General features: G+C 36.2%; 3 protein-coding genes across 4 annotated transcripts; all 3 read left to right on the forward strand.

Annotated features, from left to right (window-relative positions):
- The first annotated feature begins 286 nt into the window (after positions 1-286).
- LOC148153459 (uncharacterized) lies at positions 287-4895 on the forward strand. Its single transcript, XM_088001427.1, has 4 exons — positions 287-577; positions 2561-2690; positions 3743-3815; positions 4557-4895. Exons 1-4 carry the CDS (start codon positions 529-531, stop codon positions 4638-4640), a joined length of 336 nt encoding a protein of 111 aa, XP_087857553.1. The 5' UTR covers positions 287-528; the 3' UTR covers positions 4641-4895.
- Positions 4896-6234: 1339 nt separating this feature from the next.
- On the forward strand, positions 6235-13278 carry LOC148153460 (uncharacterized). Of its 2 annotated transcripts, none has more exons than XR_015761641.1 (4): positions 6235-6352; positions 11874-11990; positions 12430-12487; positions 13056-13278. XR_015761641.1 is itself a non-coding variant. In XM_088001426.1 (4 exons), exons 1-4 carry the CDS (start codon positions 6304-6306, stop codon positions 13176-13178), a joined length of 351 nt encoding a protein of 116 aa, XP_087857552.1. In that variant the 5' UTR covers positions 6235-6303; the 3' UTR covers positions 13179-13278. The 2 variants fall into 2 exon arrangements, 1 of the variants encoding a protein (XP_087857552.1); XM_088001426.1 differs by having other exon boundaries at positions 11874-11994.
- On the forward strand, positions 8024-10183 carry LOC106905920 (E3 ubiquitin/ISG15 ligase TRIM25). Its single transcript, XM_014970980.2, has one exon. The coding sequence runs from the start codon at positions 8030-8032 to the stop codon at positions 9689-9691; it is 1662 nt and encodes a 553-aa protein (XP_014826466.2). The 5' UTR covers positions 8024-8029; the 3' UTR covers positions 9692-10183.
- Positions 13279-15330: the final 2052 nt, after the last annotated feature.

Here is a 15330-nt window from a genome sequence, read left to right on the forward strand (position 1 = left end):
TGAAGGTTCTTCTCTAAAACGTTACATTTTCTGCTGCATCCTTCCCCAGCACACCTGACTAAACGCCTCATTTTAAGGCCTTTTATAGCTTTTGAATTGTTGATTTAACAGAAACTGTGAAGAAAAACTCGTTTCTTCAACTGTTGGAACCTCTTTTGTGTTTGTAGCTGCTCATGTTTTCATGTCTGTCAGAAGAAAAGCTCCTCCTCTGAGGTTGAAGCCGTTTTTTTCATCAGACTCTGTTCTGCAGCGTTATCTCTGACATGATCTGACCAGTGGAAACTTTTAGGTGAACTAATGCTGAGAGTTGCATGAAGGCTGTCAGACTGTGGTTTGGTAACGTGGTTCATGTTGGAGGTCTATGTGCATCCACAGGCATTTCTTTAGAAACCTTCATTAAGTCGCCGGCGTTTCATCTGTACGCCACGGTTAAAGGTCACAGGGAGCAACGGCTGCAGTTCGTTCCCCGCAGAGATCCGGTCGGCTTCAGATCCCAAACAAACGGACGACTTTCACCACCAGGGGAAAATGTTTCTGCCCATCTTGACGGTTTGGATCGTCCTCACTTTATCTGCAGGTAACGTACATTTAAAAAAGTTGGTTTGTCTACCTTTTTTAGCCACAGCTCATATCTATGACATCTGATGGGTGAATATTTGAATATTCCCCATGAATAACCAGTGGTTTTTCATCAAAACATTTCACTTTTGACTAATTTAGAGTTTTAAGACACAGCAGTAAAGTTTTTACATTTTTTTGATGTTCTTTAAGCAGAATAACTAACAGTTCTCCCTCTGCTGACAAGTTTACAGCTAAAACCACTTTTTATTCACTCCAATCTCATATTTACATTACCATGTATCAGGACTCCTCAGTGCAGGTAAATATGAACTGCTTAAACATCCACTTTAAAATATTATTAGCAAAATGATTGAGAGGAAAATATAAAGGAAGAGGATGCACAAAGCATTGCTTAGCTAACGCGCACAATAAAAATTATTTTAAAAATATTGTAAAAATAATTAAAATGTTGGTTTGAATCCCAAGAATTTATTTTATTTTAAGATAAAAAATTAAGAAAATTCCTGATGCAATCAATTTCTTTTCCTTATTTCTGGACTGGATTTAAAAAGCAACAAGTTTGCACTAAATAAATGCTGGAGCAAAATGTTTGCACCTGTTTTTGCAACAAATTGCAGAAGTTTGCACTTCAGCTACAAACACAATGCAGGAATCAAGAAGAGAGAAATATTTTACTTTACCATAAATTTAACCAAAAGATGAATTAATTACACTTTAATAATAAGTTTTATGTTTTATGAATAATGTTTTATGTAAAACAAAAGGAAAAAGAAATTAAAAACATTGATGTTAAAAATGTACCAAATTATGAAGTATTTGCTGCAGTTTTCACAAATAATATGTACTGACACTATATATTATTATGCAATGTTTAGTTACAAGCAAATTTAAAAGGTTTGTACATCAAAGTGAAGCAACACTAAATATTTTATCAGTAAATCAGAATAAAAAGCAGCGTTTCGTTACATCCTGCCAACCGCAGTCCCTCCTCTAACCAACTCTTTTCTTCTTTACATATTTCATTTACGTAAACAAACATCGACGGGGTTTTCCATAAAAGCCTCATTTCAAACTAAATGATTCACCTCTGGTTTGATTTTGATCAACATATTTCTTCTGGAAATAACATTGTCTAGCAGTACCCCAGATAACCAGCAGAGGGAGCTAAAAATCAGGGTGGCCCTCGGTAAATCACCAGAGGAAGCCATGATGGCAGCCATGATGAATGTCAATAAAAATGTTTCAGTTCTTTAATGAAAACTCTGCAGGTGATTTTCAACAAACCGTTTATAAAATGAAATTTAAACAAATCAATTAAGCTTTTAAAACTGATTTATTTTAAAAGCTGCCTGTCTCACTCACAATCAGAAACATTATAGTGTAGACACATTTAGATAATTTCCACAAAAAACTCAGACATTTTCTAGAAAAAACAAAATTTCTGCGTTTGAAAAGTTGCTAGAAAAACCAAGGAAATAAAGAGATTAATCTCAGAAAATTTAGAATAACTTCATACTTTTGAAACTCAGAACATTTTTAAAGAAAATTTCTGAGATTAATCCTGAACATTTCAGAGTTTTTTCTAGAAATGTTTAAACTTTTCAAACTCAGAAATTTTCTTGATTTTTCTATAATATTTCTGAGATTAATCTGAAAATTTTCTGTTTTTCCAAGCAATTTTTCAACTTTTCAAATTCAGACTTTTTCAAGATTTTTCTAGAAAAATCCTGAGTTTTTTTTTCTTCTAGAAAATCTTTAACTTTTAAAACTCAGGAATTTCCTTATTTTTCCTAGAAATTGTATGAGATTAATCTGAAAATTTCTGAGTTTTTTTTACTTTATTTTTTCTGTTTATCTACAATATGCAGTTGTTGAACCATGAGACGAATGTTTCTGGACATGTTTTATGATAATTATTTTTACACCTGTTCTGATCAGAAATAATTTAAATCTATTTTTTTGTTCCTTGTTTTTTCAGGGTCGTCGTCTGGAGTGAAATGTTTGGTTTGTCCACCCTGCTGCCTGAAGGGCTCAGAGAAGGCAAACGTGGAAAACTTCAAGTGTTTCGAACAAAGAGCAGGAAAAGCCTGCCACAAACACTTCTTTTTGTAAGCACAGCAAATACAAAACAAGTTCATCCTTCCACCTAATTTTCTCCTCTCCCAGCAGGAGCACCATCCATCCACTGATCTACATCATTACATTCATTAAATTACATACAGAAAATACAGAAGAAGTTTTTAACAACAATGTTTAACCATTAAATTAATATCAGAGTAAAGAGTTAAATGCTAACGCATTCATGCTAATTATATTTAATCACAGGTTTGTTAAAATCCTTGAATTTCAGTTTGATGTTTTCAAGGTTTGGAAAGGTTTTCAAGTCCTTGGAAGTTTGATGTTCAAACTGAATAGTTTTGTAATAAAATTCAATCGAACATTTGATTAAAATGTCAAATTTGGAAAATGTTTAAAGTTGAAATCAGATGTTTAAAGACGCCTAATAAAAATACATTTTCTCATCATCTGAAGTTAAATCAGACTAAACTTTAATATTTTAGAGAATTACCAAAATTATTTCTATTTGCTAAATGCCAAAAAATTAGTAAAAGCATTTTTTAGATTTTTTTTTTTTATAAGTTTTTTTTAGCATTTGAGCATCTTAAGATTTGGTGGCATTGTTTGGACTTAATAAATATTTATTATTCTAGTAAGTAGAATAATAAATAAATATGATTGATAAGTATTCTATTTATGAGTTATTGATCATCTTATATTTTGTACAAAGTTATTAATATTGGGAGATGTTTTAGTGCTAGTGTTGAGTTGTTGTCTCTTGTGAAAAAGAAACATTTCAAAACATATACTGTCGTTATATTTAAGTTTACCTTGTCCTTATTGTAAAATATATTAACACAACATATTATTAATATTAGTAATAACTCGTATAGAATATTGAGTTGAAACTGTCTTTTTTAGTTAATTTATGTTTTTATCTCCAAACTTTTGGAAAAGTTTGAAGTCTTACCTTGAAAATGCTTTAATTGGCTGTTTTAGTCTGTTTGGTACGTCCCCAGTTCAGCTGGCAGAGGTAAAATAAAATTTCATCACATTAAATATGTTATTTATTAGTCAAAATGTCCTGTTTGTGTCTCCGTAGGATCCTCACTGGCAGCGGTTTGCCGCAGTGCATCAAGCCAGACTCCAAGTGGCTCCAGGACAAGATAAAAAATGTGAGAATAAAAAACTCCTGAGTGATTCACACACAGCAGATCAGATAATCCTGCAAACAGGTTAAATCATCTTTAAAGCAGGGGTGTCCAAAGTGTGGCCCGGGGGCCATTTGTGGCCCTTTGACTCAGCTTGTGCGGTCCCAACTGCAGTTTAAGAATGTAGCCTGTGCAGAGCAGGTGGTTGACTTTTTATTTTTAAATCAGGGTAAAATTATTACCAAAGTAATTTTATTATAATTGAAAATGTTACAAAGTTTTAAACTTTTTACTGCCAAGTTCTTCTAATAAATAGAACCAGGTTTATTCAGAGATTCTTACTGAAAAGCATCCAAATCAGCTTTTATTTAACTTGCTGAATTTGGATAAATATAGGAAACATTTTAAAAGAAACTGACCCAAATTATGATCTGATATCTGAGAATTAATGTTTAAAATTGATCTGAAAAGAATCTGAAAACTTTTCTCTTAATACAGGAAACGTAAAAATCTTTTTTACGTTTTGGATCTACGATCCTTTTCTACAAGCAAAAACCAAAAACTAGAGAATTATACTTGCTTGATTTCAGTTTTCCTTTGGCCATCATTACTTTAAAGGCTAATCGGTGCTTTTGTTTCATCATATTAAGTTTGCATGACTATAAAACACAAGAGGCTTCCTCTTCCATAACTGTTACAGATTTAGATAAATAGTGTTTGACGCTGAAGTCCGTTGTCCTTTTCTCTCTTTTTGTTTCTACTCAGGAAAACTTGACGTGTCCTCCTACTGACGCCATGCAGCACAAACATCACAAGGCTGAGAAGTTTCTGAAAAAACTAAACTACTGAAAAAGTTTCTTTCCTGCTGGCTGAACGGCTGCAATCTGAGAAAAAGTTTTGCATTTTTAATTAAAAGGTATTTGTAAAATAACCTGTTCTTAGATGCTAACGACAGCTTCTGCAACAACAAAAGGATTTCAGTTTTGAGAAAAGACTAAAGTGAAATAAATCAGTTTAATGTTTTTCTGTGGGTTTGTTTCTTGTTTTTATTCCATTTCATGACTCCATCCATCATTACTCCCATAAACACAGTTCTGCTCTGCAGCCTCAACCTTCTTCACTTTGGGCTCATAAAACGTTTATTCACATGTCTGATTGTTGTCGCATTTAATTAGAAAAATCAGAATTGAGCTTCAAGCCGTCGCTCGGTGCAGAGGCAGACAGAGTACATACAAACTGTAGTAAAGTAAGAGTAGAGGTGCTTCAGCAGATTTTTACTCAAGTAAAAAGTATTTGGTAAAAAGACTACAAGTACTGATCAAATATTACATAATATGATGAACTACAACATAAAGTTAAGTGGAAATGTTTATATTTCAAGGACCAAAATGACAATAATTCATATATGTAACAAAAAAACATAAAATCAGGCAAAATAAAATGTTTCCAAATCAGTTTCTTTCAATATAAAACTTATGAAACTTCAACAGAAACTGCAGGTTTGGTGGATTTTTGGTTAAAACATGTTTTTCATTCAGTGAAAAGAAAATCCAGAGATTTTAATACAGCGCAGTAAAAATACTTGAGTTACTTTTTTCAAAAAAGTAACTCAAATAAATGTAACTGAGTAAATGTAACTAGTTGCTACCAAACTCTGGTCCTGGGAGGCTTGGTTACCTGCTTTCTGCTGCCAAACATTTCTGATAATTTCCTGCATTTACCAGTCCTGGAGCGCCGCTGCCCTGCAACTTTTAATGTTCCTCTGCTGCACCACATCTGCACAGATAATGAGGTTATTAAGGTTCTGGAGAACTGAACTGCACAAGAAGGAGGTGATGAAGCCGTTTCATTCCAGTGTTTTGTCCCTGTGGCACATCTAAAACCTGCAGCACAGCAGAGGACTGGAGTTTGACACCCCTGGTTTAAAACATTCAAAATGTTTTGAATATTTTCTCTTTGTTCCTGGTGAAGCAGGGAAAAATAAAAACACATTTTTAACATTTTTGTGCTTACGTAAAGTTTCAGTCAATGTTGGCAATGTTTTGTCTTAAGGCAAAAATAACTACGTATTAGGTCTGGTTATGAAACATCTCATCAGACAGACTTTGACTAGACCACTGTAAATGGTTGGGTTGAGTTGAACGTTGATCAGAGCTGCAGCATTGGATGTTATCTGTGTTTGATTGCCCTGGTGGAAAAACGTTTTCAGTCTGTAATCTGAAGACCTTCTTCGTTTTGAGCGCCGTTGTCTCAATAGCCACTATTTTTAATTTGCAAACAGACGTTTCTCTTATTGAACCATTTCAGCTGCACCAAACTGCGACGCATGAGAATGTTTGCTTTTTATTTCTGTGTCCTCAGTCTTTATCTGTCTCAGTTTCCTCTTAGATATCGTTGCCAAAGACGACAATCGTTTCTTTCCTGCTCACATATTTTGCTGCTGAACGGTTGAACAGAAACATTCAGCAGCTTTTCCTGCAGATCACAACAAACCTTCACCTTCAGGGGAAAAATGTTTCTGCTCATCATGGCGGTTCTGATCTTCATCCCTCCGTCTGAAGGTAAAAAAACATTTAAATAATTTGGGATGTAATTTTAGAGCACATCGTTAGTGAGAGAGTCGTTTCTTTGAATTTTGAAGCAGCATAAAGTTCTTTGGGTAGACGCGTTTCTGCTTTCTGTTTATTTGTGCAATAAATAATTTTATGTCTGTTTTTTAGTTAGAAAAATGTGAATTAATTACATTCAGTTCAATGTGTTTCTGCTGAACTGATAACATTCAGAAAATCTGAGAAAATGTATTTTTAGTGCTGCAGAAACTCAGTAAAAATAAAGTTTGATGGTCAAATTTAAGATAAAACTCAAATTTTTTATATCATATTAAAGATTTAGGCCTCAAACTGCAAATTCAAGAGATCAGATTGTGACCAGGGGTTTTTAAACTTTTTGTCATGAGGGTCAAAATCATTGAGTCAAAAATATTTTTGTCCTTTATTTTTGTAAAAGACAAAAAATAAAGCCTGATTAGTTGTTTTTTTTTTTTTTTACAAAACATGTTATTTATAGAACCATGTAAAAATGATTTGACATGTTTGCTGTATTAAAATAGAAATTAATCTTGTTTTCAAATTATTTTGGCTCAACTGAATAAATTTATTTCCAGTAAAAAGAAAGGATTTGGGACGTTTTGTTTCAAAATGATTCCTGCATTTGGCCAGATTTAACTTTGTTGGTGCAGCAAAGTTTCAATAAAAGTCTCTGGATAAATTTGGCTCTAATTTTTATTAAAGCTTCATTAGAAAAACATAAAAACTTTGTGTTCGTGTTTCACATTTTCTATTATAATGACATGATGTCAGTCATAATTTCACCTGATTAAAAATAAAAAGTCTCCATCTGAATCAGACACCTGTGATGCAGTTTGGGGGTCACAGTTGGTCCCCAAACCACACTTTGGACATCCCTGCTGTAGATGTTTGATTTTTTTCTTAACTCATAAAATTCCTGATCAAGAACAAAACGTTAAAAGATTATTGGGACTTAGTTTCTCCCCTAAAAGAGGAAAGTATGTTGAAAACAAAAATGTCAAAAAAAACATTTAAGGTTAAATCACTAAATAGGCATGAGATCCAGGCCTGTGCTTTGACTAGGCCCCGGACTTTGTTGGATTAACTGGTACGTTTTGGTTTATTGTTATTTTGCAGGTCCAGTTCTAATTTATTTTTAATTTATCATTTTTTATGAATGAATCTGGAATCTAAAACAAAATGCAATAAGAAAATAAAGACTACATTTCCAATTATTTTGTTAAACATCTCCTGTAATAAGTGAAAAAAAATATCTTGTAATATCAAATATCTTGTAATAAGTGAAAAAATCTGCAGGTGGAACTAGTATTATTTTTAATATTAAGGAGGCATTCTAACTTATCTTACAGAAAATTTTATTTAGTTCCTTCTTATTTTAAGTGAACTAAAATATTTGCACAAGGAAACTGTTGGGATGACGGTTAAACATTCATTACCTTCAAAGCCGTTCCCTCGCCGGAACCAAAACTTGTTCTTCTATATTTTCCTGCACAGACACGCAGGGGAGCTGGAGGTGAAAGCTGATTGGCTGCACTGATGTGTAGATCAGAGCTCAAACTGGTTTCTGTTTGAGCTCTGATCAAACAGAAACCAGTTTGATCAGAGCTGGTTTCTGATCAAACTGATCAGAGCTGGTGACTGAGAGCAGGAATGGAGCAGAATCAGCTGGATCGAGAAACCGTCTCCTGTCCGATCTGTCTGGATCTACTGAAGGATCCGGTGACCATTCCCTGTGGACACAGCTACTGCATGAGCTGTATCGAAACCCACTGGGATGAAGAGGATCAGAGGAGGATCCACAGCTGCCCTCAGTGCAGGGAGACGTTCATACCGAGGCCTGCTGTGAAGAAAAACACCATGTTTGCAGCTTTAGTGGAGCAAATGAGGAAGACTGGACTCCAAGCTGCTCCTGCTGACCACTGCTATGCTGGACCTGAAGATGTGGCCTGTGATTCCTGTACTGGAAGAAAACTGAAAGCCAGGAAGTCCTGTTTAGTCTGTTTGGCCTCTTTCTGTGAGAAACACCTTCAGCCTCATTATGATTCAGCTGCATTTCAGAAACACAAGCTGGTGGAGCCGTCCAACAACCTCCAGGAAAACTTCTGCTCTAAGCATGATAAGTTGTTGGAGATCTTCTGCCGCACTGATCAGAAGTGTATCTGTTATCTCTGCACCATGGATGAACATAGAGGCCATGAAACAGTCTCAGCTGCAGCAGAAAGGACTGAGAGGCAGAGAGAGCTGGAGGAGAGGCGAGGAAACATCCAGCAGAGAATCCAGGACAGAGAGAAAGATGTGAAGCTGCTTCAGCAGGAGGTGGAGGCCATCAATCACTCTGCTGATAAAACAGTGGAGGACAGTGAGAAGATCTTCACTGAGCTGATCCGTCTCCTCCAGAAAAGCAGCTCTGATGTGGAGCAGCAGATCAGATCCCAGCAGGAAACTGAAGTGAGTCGAGTCAAAGATGTTCAGGAGAAGCTGGAGCAGGAGATCACTGAGCTGAAGAGGAAAGACGCTGAGCTGGAGCAGCTCTCACACACAGAGGATCACAGCCAGTTTCTCCTCAACTACCCCTCACTGCCAGCACTCAGGGAGGCGACACACTCATCCAGCATCAACATCCGTCCTCTGAGACACTTTGAGGACGTGACAGCAGCTGTGTCAGAGCTCAGAGACAAACTACAGGACGTCCTGAGAGACTCATGGACAAACATCTCACTGATGGTCGGTGAGGTGGATGTTCTACTGTCAGAACCAGAACCAAAGAGCAGAGCTGGGTTCTTAAAGTATTCATGTGAAATCACTCTGGATCCGAACTCAACACACACACAGCTGGGCCTGTCAGAGGGGAACAGGAAGGTGACGAGGATGAATCAACCTCAGTCTTTTTCTAGTCACCCAGACAGATTCACTAAAACGCTTCAGGTTCTGAGCAGAGAGAGTCTGACTGGACGATGTTACTGGGAGGTGAAGTGGACCGGGTTTTGTGTTTCTATAGCGGTCGCATACAAGGATATCAGCAGAGTGGGAGATGGGAATGAATGTAGATTTGGATATAATGACAGATCTTGGGCTTTAGTGTGTTTCCAAACAGATTTTCAATTTGTGCACAACAGAACCAGGACCTCCATCTCAGGTCCAGTTTCCTCCAGAGTCGGAGTGTACCTGGACCACAGAGCAGGTCTTCTGTCCTTCTACAGCGTCTCTGAAACCATGACTCTCCTCCACAGAGTCCAGACCACATTCACTCAGCCGCTGCTGGCTGGAGTTTGGGTTGGAATAGGATCTGCAGAGTTCTGTAAACTCAAATAGATTTTCTCTCTTGATTGTTGATCACGGTTCATTGCTCTGGTGTCTCTGCTCTGCTGTTCTTCTTTACATTTTATTTTTAAAATGTAGTTTTGTGTTCGGGAGCCATAAAGCAAATCACTGCTGATGTTTTCTTTCATTCTTATATGACAGAAATATTTCTCCACATGAAAATCTGAATTTCTATGAACTCTAGTAGTGTTACGTTATTTGTATTGATGTATTTAGATATTCTGGTTTCTCTTTCAATGTTCTGCAGAGCTGATGTTCTTGATGCAAACTGAATTTGATTCAGTTTTCTTTATTGGAATCCAAAGAACTCAACAACTCAAAATTTATGTACTTTCTTTCCAATTTTCTTTTAGTTTTAATTCAGAAAAATTAATGTTTTCTGTTCTGTCTCTGACTTTCTTCAAGAAAACAATTTGATTGCAGAAAAATGTGGAATGTTTTCTCTTCATTATTACAATAAATTGTGAGTTTTGCCACCTAAAATGTAGAATAATTTCTTCAGTGTCTCGTGATGCAGGAGAAAATCAGATGTTTGGTTTCACCTTCATGCACCAAGAACTCTCCGCTTTCACCACTGCTGCAGAGCGATTACAGGCACTGATCAGTTAACCTGTCATTAAAATAAATATCAAATCAATCGGCGATTTTTATCATTAGATAATTGGTTCATTTTTATTTTAAAGATATTAAAAGTAAGACTTTATAACGTCGGCGGCTCTCACAACTCTCCATCCATTCACCTTTGTTGCAACTGTAGGTGGTTTGGCACACCTGTCCTTACGTCACTCCCACACTAGTCCACCAGATGGCGCATTTGGCAAATCTCCCCATTTGCCTTCAGTCTAGCTCAATATGAATCCAGCAGTAAGTTTTTAAAGTTTGGCTGAGAACTGACCTGGTAAACAGGAGTTATTGTCACTTCCTGTTTTGTGGTGAATGATTGGCAAGTACTTCCTGCAGGCTTTTGAACCCGTATGTGATTATCAAGGGTTAGTGGATACAGTTTCAAGGAGAATAATTATGTTGTTCAATATCATCAAACACAGGTTTAAACCTGTATAAAGCAAAGAGTAAAATGAAGAAAACCAGCAGGAGGTGACTTCCTGTTCAAAGGGGGCGTGGCCAGGTGATGTCACCAATTCACCATGTGAATATGGTCATTGCTGGTTTGCTATGACACATACAGTCTCATGCAGCTATATTATTGTTTATTGAAGTTGTGTCATCCTGATGTTTTATGGGAAATAGATTTTGAGGCCACGCCCACATGCTTTGATGCAGCAAATCGTTTTTGATAACGTTTGATCTCTAATGTCTCAAGACTTTGAGTGATTATGAAGTCCTATGTCAAAAGCTGTAGAATACAACATGTGTAGAACAGACTAAATGATCCAAAATGGCCGACTTTTTGTTGACTCCAAGAGACGTTTTGATTGGACCTGAGATGACACGTCTACTTAATTACATGATTCTTGGTCAAAGCACAGCTTGGGGCTGATTTTTTAAAGACTCCTAGGGGGCACTCTGGATAATTTAGGCCACGCCTACTAAATATTCGACTGCGTTCCTGTTTGTGGTTGGACCGGGACAAATCATGGTGAGTTTGATGCAGCTCGGCTGGAAAATGTGGACGTTACACATTAGGGCAAGGACGTGACATCTGACTTTGCGTAGCCTTCCAGTAAAATCTCTTTATTCTTTAAAGCACAGAGTCTCTTCTTACACAAGATCATCTTGATTAGGAAAAGGGGTTTGGAGATGGAGCTTTCCAAGAAAAACAAAGTTATTTCCTGTTTCGGAGCTTTCATGAGTAATTTAACACAGATTGCACATGCCAAGTTTGGTGCAAATCGGTCCGTCTATGTGAAAGTTATAGCATTTCGTTGGCTAAAAAGCAAATTGAAAAGATTATTTTAATAGAGATTAACGATCACTTGACTCATGTTTTCTGGTGCCTATTAAAAATGTTCCAGCTCTTTGCAAAGGAAATCCTTTAAATAACCGTCTCTGGTCTTCAGATTAAACCATCTTCTGACGCTAATAAATGTCTGAAAGTTTATGCAGTTAAATGTATTTAAGAAATGCTTGACATGCAAGAACATGATACATTTTTAAAAATTTATGAAAAATATTCTCCATGTGTTTTTTCTCTGTGATGTGTTTTCTGTTGCAGTCACATGTCAGCGCCATGGGATGCCAAGCTGCTGTGATAAAGGGACAGATGAGGTCAACGGGGAAGTCTTAGGGATTTTTGAACAGAAGCCTGGACCAGCATGTGCAAAGCACTTCTGTATGTAAGCACAGCAGATATAAAACAAGTTTTCCTTCCACTTCATTTCTTCTTTCAGCTATAAGCTACTGTTTAAATTTAACATTCAGGGAAAACGAGCTCCCTCTAGTGGTAGACCTTTATATCAGCAGTACCTGGAGAAAATCTTTGCTCTGAACAATTTCATTATGTAAAATTACTGAGGTTTTCCATAAACTGTTCTGCAGCACATGTTTGTCCCTCCTAGTTTTATGCTGAACATTTTAGTGAAGATAAATGTTTTTCTAATAAATTAGTATCTTGATGAAAGCAAAACACTGAACTACATGGTCACTGTATTTATATTTCTTAGCATTATCTAAACAATATTTAGGTTATTTTATATGTTTATACATCTATTTGTTTATTAAAATGGCATCAATAGTGATAATGAAAAACTGTCCTGTTTTTCACTTTGCAGCGTTGAGGTCAAAGGTGGTAAAATTTTTTGCATCAATCCGGATTCCAAATGGCTGAGGGTGAGAATCAACTATAAAAACATCACAGAGTTCAATAAGTTTATCATGCAAACATCCCATCAGGTTTACCAAATCTCATCAGTGTACATTGATTTTAAACTAGGATGAAGAAGATCTTCTGTGAAAATGTAAATATTACTTTATAAAGATGAAGATGGGAGAGAGGCAGGAAAATGTTTCCTCCCTGCAGCTCCATGTTTTAAAGATAAAATCTTTATAACAGCAAGAAATCAGACTAATCATGTTCCCAATGGCATCTGAAAGCCAGACGCCATTGATCTTTTAATAAACAGCTACAGATTGTAACATATAGGGAAACGATTTCCTGCTAACTAAACAAAAAGCAATAAAGGAATTAAAAATATATTTCATTGTAAAGTTTGTATAGTTTTTGAAACTATACAAATTCATTTTTATTTCTGTAGAGCAGTTTTCCATCTAGCAGGTATTGGAAAAAGTAAAAAAAAAAATCCACTTTTAAAGATTTATGACAGTGAAAGTATGTATTAATTTCTAGAAGAAATATCCTATAAACCTTTATTTTTCTCTCTTATTCTTTTCACAACAGAGAAAACTAATGTGTGTTGGTGGAGTTGGTGGGTCCGGCATGATACAACTCCACAGCGGGACCTCAATGCTGCCCGGCGTGACCTCGACAAGGTCCTGCTGTGCATTAAAAGTGGAAAAATGAGATTTTGCACCAACAACAAAAGCAGCAATTACTTTCATGCTTTTCTTATTTCTAAAGCAAACAGTAAACAAGTAAATAAAATGATGCTTTATAAAAGTGAGTCCATCTATCCGACTCCTTTTTTTGTCAACTTCTGCAGGACCAGAAGTTGAGAAATTAGTTTATTTTGTGATTAATCAGAAAAACTGAAAACTAACATTTTCAAATAATTCAAAGCATGAATTATGTTGGATTAGAAAATAATGCCGTTTTCAAAACACCTGCAGCACATTTTCCTTTATAAAGCTAAAAAAAGGTTCATTTATTGGTTCTTTTATGTTTTGCATATTCAGTTCAATGCAAATTAAATTATAAAATACTTTTCTAATCCCAGAGATAAACTAGATGCTGTTCTAACTCATATTGTAGACGTTTGAAAGGAAGACTCCCCAGTAGAGGTCAGTATCTCAGTGTTTCTGAAGAAGCCCCTGACTCTTGTTTATACAATCATCTCCAGTTTCAACAGTCGACCCAGAACAGAACCAGCATCTTCATCAGCTTGTTGAGCTTCTTAAAGACGATGGCAGAAGAGATTAAAGATGCGAATCATAAATGTTTCCTTTTTGAAACCAATGCATCACAGATTTGCACCCAAACACACAAAGGGCAATTCAGAGAGCAACTAACTGAACAGTCATGTTATTGGATATGTGAGGAAGACAGAGAACCCAAAGAGAACCCATCAATCCACCGGGAGAACATTCAGCCCCATAACATGAAAACTTCACGTAGAAAGACATCAGGCTGGACTTTCCTACTGTCAGCAGCCCAGTGGTCAGTCTGCCAATGAATCTAAGGTCTAACGGTCAAACAGGCCTGTCAGGGGGTCAGAGGAGCAGCTAATTTGGGCTTATTCAGTTATTTTATTACCATAAATCCTCTTCCTGTGGTCCCAGACTCTGAAGCCTCTGGTCCTGAACCCTAACTTGATACCTTTGTGGGTCTGGTCTGCAGAGAAGAGACTAAAAACCAGAGAGTTTGTGAAGTGGAGTGTTTTTCTTCTGTCTTAAAATGAGCAACAAGGAATGAACAGGAAGTACCCCATCTCAGCTAGGGAAGTCCCAATGACCTAAAAACAAAGCAACAAGTTGATCTACTCAGCAACTTCTCAGCCTGAGAGTTGATGTGGAGTTAGGAACGAAACTGCCCACAAACATAAAATCCTCAAATATCTGAGACTCCCTGTAAAAACGGTTATAACTGCCATTATAACAGTTCAAACGGTAAATATATTAATAAACACAGCAGAAGCTGTTTTACCATCAGTGTTCCGTGGTTACAGCCAATCAGCTCCAAGGGAAGTGAGTGCCGCTCCTGGATTGGCTGGTTTGTAAAAACACCAGCCAATAGATGTCAAGTGTCTTCGAGGTCTTTTATCTTCTGATTGTTGTAGTTCTGCTGTTTGGAAAAACCTGCAAACAGACAAATTTTCTTCAGCTTACATCAGATGATGTCGACTCTGTGACGTTTACTGACAAATTTAGTGTGGAAGTTTTTAGTTTGTAGATTAATTTACCCAAACTTACATGTTAAGATAAAATTTATCAACTGCATCTATCAATCTAAGCCTAAAACTATTCAAACCTCTGGCAGGTTTAGATTTAAAATGATTTCCAATCAACCAAGAAGTTTGTTTCTGAGAGTAAATGAGACAGAAATCCCTCAAATAGTAATAAAACAACGTAAAGGGAATGTACATCTAGTATAACCTCTTTACTTATGCTTCCTCAAAAAAAAATATGTTCACTATAATATCAATGGAAAATATGTATATCATATATATGTCAATCTTTAATTGCTGAGCAGCTTTTGAATGTTTCCGATGTTTTGATGATTCCTTTTTGCCGATAAGCTCCGAGTCTCCATGCCATCACCCTAATCTTTAACCTCCTCCACAAAATCTGAGCCGCTGCAGAACATTAAAGTTAAGTCATCAGAAACAAGCTGGGAAAATTACTTTCATTTAAATAGTTGATGTTCAGACATTCAGTAAGTTAGGATTTGAGATCCAATGAGGATCTATTGTCAGATTAAAACATGTTTTAAAAATATTTTACCTTTTGTGTGAATGTTGAATTTTGATTAGCTATAAATGGAAGATGATCACATTTAA

Source organism: Poecilia mexicana, unplaced genomic scaffold, assembly GCF_051168715.1.
Source record: "Poecilia mexicana isolate PSO_F unplaced genomic scaffold, ASM5116871v1 scaffold_20, whole genome shotgun sequence".
Lineage (NCBI taxonomy): Eukaryota > Metazoa > Chordata > Actinopteri > Cyprinodontiformes > Poeciliidae > Poecilia > Poecilia mexicana.

What these genes read in the sequence shown, in the direction of transcription:
- LOC148153459 (XM_088001427.1), top strand. Translation starts at nt 529, where the DNA reads ATGTTTCTGCCCATCTTGACGGTTTGGATCGTCCTCACTTTATCTGCA. An exon ending in TGCCACAAACACTTCTTTTT is followed by an intron (nt 2,691 to 3,742) that starts GTAAGCACAGCA and finishes GTGTCTCCGTAG; the next exon opens with GATCCTCACTGGCAGCGGTT. An exon ending in TCCAGGACAAGATAAAAAAT is followed by an intron (nt 3,816 to 4,556) that starts GTGAGAATAAAA and finishes GTTTCTACTCAG; the next exon opens with GAAAACTTGACGTGTCCTCC.
- LOC106905920 (XM_014970980.2), top strand. Translation starts at nt 8,030, where the DNA reads ATGGAGCAGAATCAGCTGGATCGAGAAACCGTCTCCTGTCCGATCTGT.
- LOC148153460 (XM_088001426.1), top strand. Translation starts at nt 6,304, where the DNA reads ATGTTTCTGCTCATCATGGCGGTTCTGATCTTCATCCCTCCGTCTGAA. An exon ending in CTTCATCCCTCCGTCTGAAG is followed by an intron (nt 6,353 to 11,873) that starts GTAAAAAAACAT and finishes TTTCTGTTGCAG; the next exon opens with TCACATGTCAGCGCCATGGG. An exon ending in CGGATTCCAAATGGCTGAGG is followed by an intron (nt 12,488 to 13,055) that starts GTGAGAATCAAC and finishes TTTTCACAACAG; the next exon opens with AGAAAACTAATGTGTGTTGG.